This window comes from Carex rostrata, chromosome 31 (genome assembly GCF_964058835.1).
Source record: "Carex rostrata chromosome 31, lpCarRost1.2, whole genome shotgun sequence".
Lineage (NCBI taxonomy): Eukaryota > Viridiplantae > Streptophyta > Magnoliopsida > Poales > Cyperaceae > Carex > Carex rostrata.
In genome coordinates this window covers 4,699,697-4,701,724 of record NC_135948.1, presented here as the reverse complement: position 1 = coordinate 4,701,724, position 2,028 = coordinate 4,699,697, and the positions used below count along the sequence as shown (strand labels likewise).

General features: G+C 48.1%; 1 protein-coding gene across 1 annotated transcript; it reads left to right on the top strand.

Annotated features, from left to right (window-relative positions):
* The first annotated feature begins 279 nt into the window (after positions 1 to 279).
* On the top strand, positions 280 to 2,028 carry PAO5 (polyamine oxidase 5). The gene has a single exon (XM_078296307.1). The coding sequence runs from the start codon at positions 343 to 345 to the stop codon at positions 1,906 to 1,908; it is 1,566 nt and encodes a 521-aa protein (XP_078152433.1). The 5' UTR covers positions 280 to 342; the 3' UTR covers positions 1,909 to 2,028.

The following is a 2,028-nucleotide window of genomic DNA, read 5'->3' as shown; positions in this document are numbered from 1 at the left end:
TGACAGGCGGGGCTCGCAGTCGGACAATTTTCTAGTTTTCTTACGCACCTCAACAAAGATATGGGTTTTAAATTAAAAAAAAATATATATCATTTAATCATTAAAAGAAAAACAATAGATATATCAATGCATCATAGATATCAACCTCTATTTTTTTTAGGACGGAAGTAAAATTGTAAAAAGGAGAGCTGTCTTATTCCCTTCTGGGTCACTGACCTCTCACTGTATAACGACTTCGTCTTCCAGTAATATCTACTATCTGTAACTATCTTCCTATTTTCGATTTCACTTCAAGAATTCGATCTATATTCAATTTGTATATATTACCCACAATAGCAAAAAATGGTAGCAAAGAAGGTTAAAATCGCAATTATAGGAGCAGGCATGGCAGGGCTTACTGCTGCGAACCGGCTACACACCACATCGCACGACCTATTTGATCTGACGGTTTTCGAGGCTGGCCACCGCATCGGTGGACGAATACTGACCTCATATTTTGCTGGAGACAGAATTGAGATGGGTGCTACGTGGATCCACGGTATTGGTGGAAGCCCTGTGTATGCTCTGGCTACCGAACAAAATCTCCTAGAAGAGTCCTCGTGTAACTGGGAGCGGATGGATGGGTTCCCTTCCGACCCGTTGACAGTCGCTGAAGGCGGTTTCACGGTGGACCAGGACCATATAGCCGGACCGATCTCCTCTCTGTATCATAGCCTCATGGATAACGCCCGTACAGGACATGCCACGTCACCGGACGGAGATCCTAGCGTCGGAGCATACCTCAGGCAAGGTTTTCAACAGTACCAAGCCACTCGTGCCGCAAGTGCCGACACTGGCTGTAGAGATAACACGTCCAGTCTAGACGCCCTACAAGAATCCCTCTTTGCCATGGAAGAGTGCATAGAGCGCGAGTGCACGTCAGCTGACGACCTCTCCGATCTGAATCTCTCAGCCGAGAGCGAGTACATAGATTTCCCGGGAGAACATATCACCATTGCCAAGGGATACTCTCGAATCGTGGAGCATCTCGCCTCGGGATTGCCGCCCGGTACGATTCGCCTGGGGCAAAGGCTCTGTCGGGTTGAGTGGTGTTCAGGCGATGGCACTCCGCCGGACGGATCGTCGCCGGTGCGCCTCCAGTTCAGCGACAATACGGTTGTACATGCGGATCATGTTATAGTTACAGTATCTCTTGGTGTTTTGAAAGCTGAAATTGACAAGGATTTTCGAAAGGGAAATGGAATCGGAATCCATTTCGATCCCGCCTTGCCAGATTTTAAGCGGGAAGCGATCGGACGGCTGGGATGGGGAGTCGTCAACAAGCTCTTCATGGAAATGGAGACAGAAACGGAGATGAGTCGAGAGGCGTTTCCGTTTCTAAGAATGGCGTTTAATCAGGACTCAAAGGATAACGGATTCCGGGGACACGCGTCGAAGATCCCCTGGTGGATCAGGAAGACCGGGTCTATCTGTCCAATATACAGCGGGTCGCGCGTGATCCTCGCGTGGTTCGTGGGTAAGGAGGCAACGCATCTCGAGTCGCTAGACGACGAGGAAATAATCCGTGGGGTCCAGGCCACGTTGGATGCATTCTTGCCTACTACCGGAACAGAGACAGCTGCGCGAAAACAGTGCTGTCGGATCACAAGCGTGAAGCGAAGCAGATGGGCAACGGACCCGTTATTCCTTGGTTCGTACAGCTATGTATCGACTGCTTCTAGCGGTGATGATCTAGATCTGATGGCCGAACCTCTGCCACGTGGAAAGGCCGAGGTGCCACGTTTACAGATATTATTTGCTGGAGAGGCGACGCACAGGACGCATTACTCAACTACCCATGGGGCGTATTACAGCGGGATAAGAGAGGCTGATAGACTTCTCCAGTTTTACAATGTTAATTCAGTTTAATTCTTTTGGTAATATTGAAATTATGGCGAGATATATTAATTAGCGAGATAATATGGTAGATTATAAACGATCATGTTAAAGAAGATAGTTGGGTTGCTTCGTGCATTTTGTTTGCTTCAA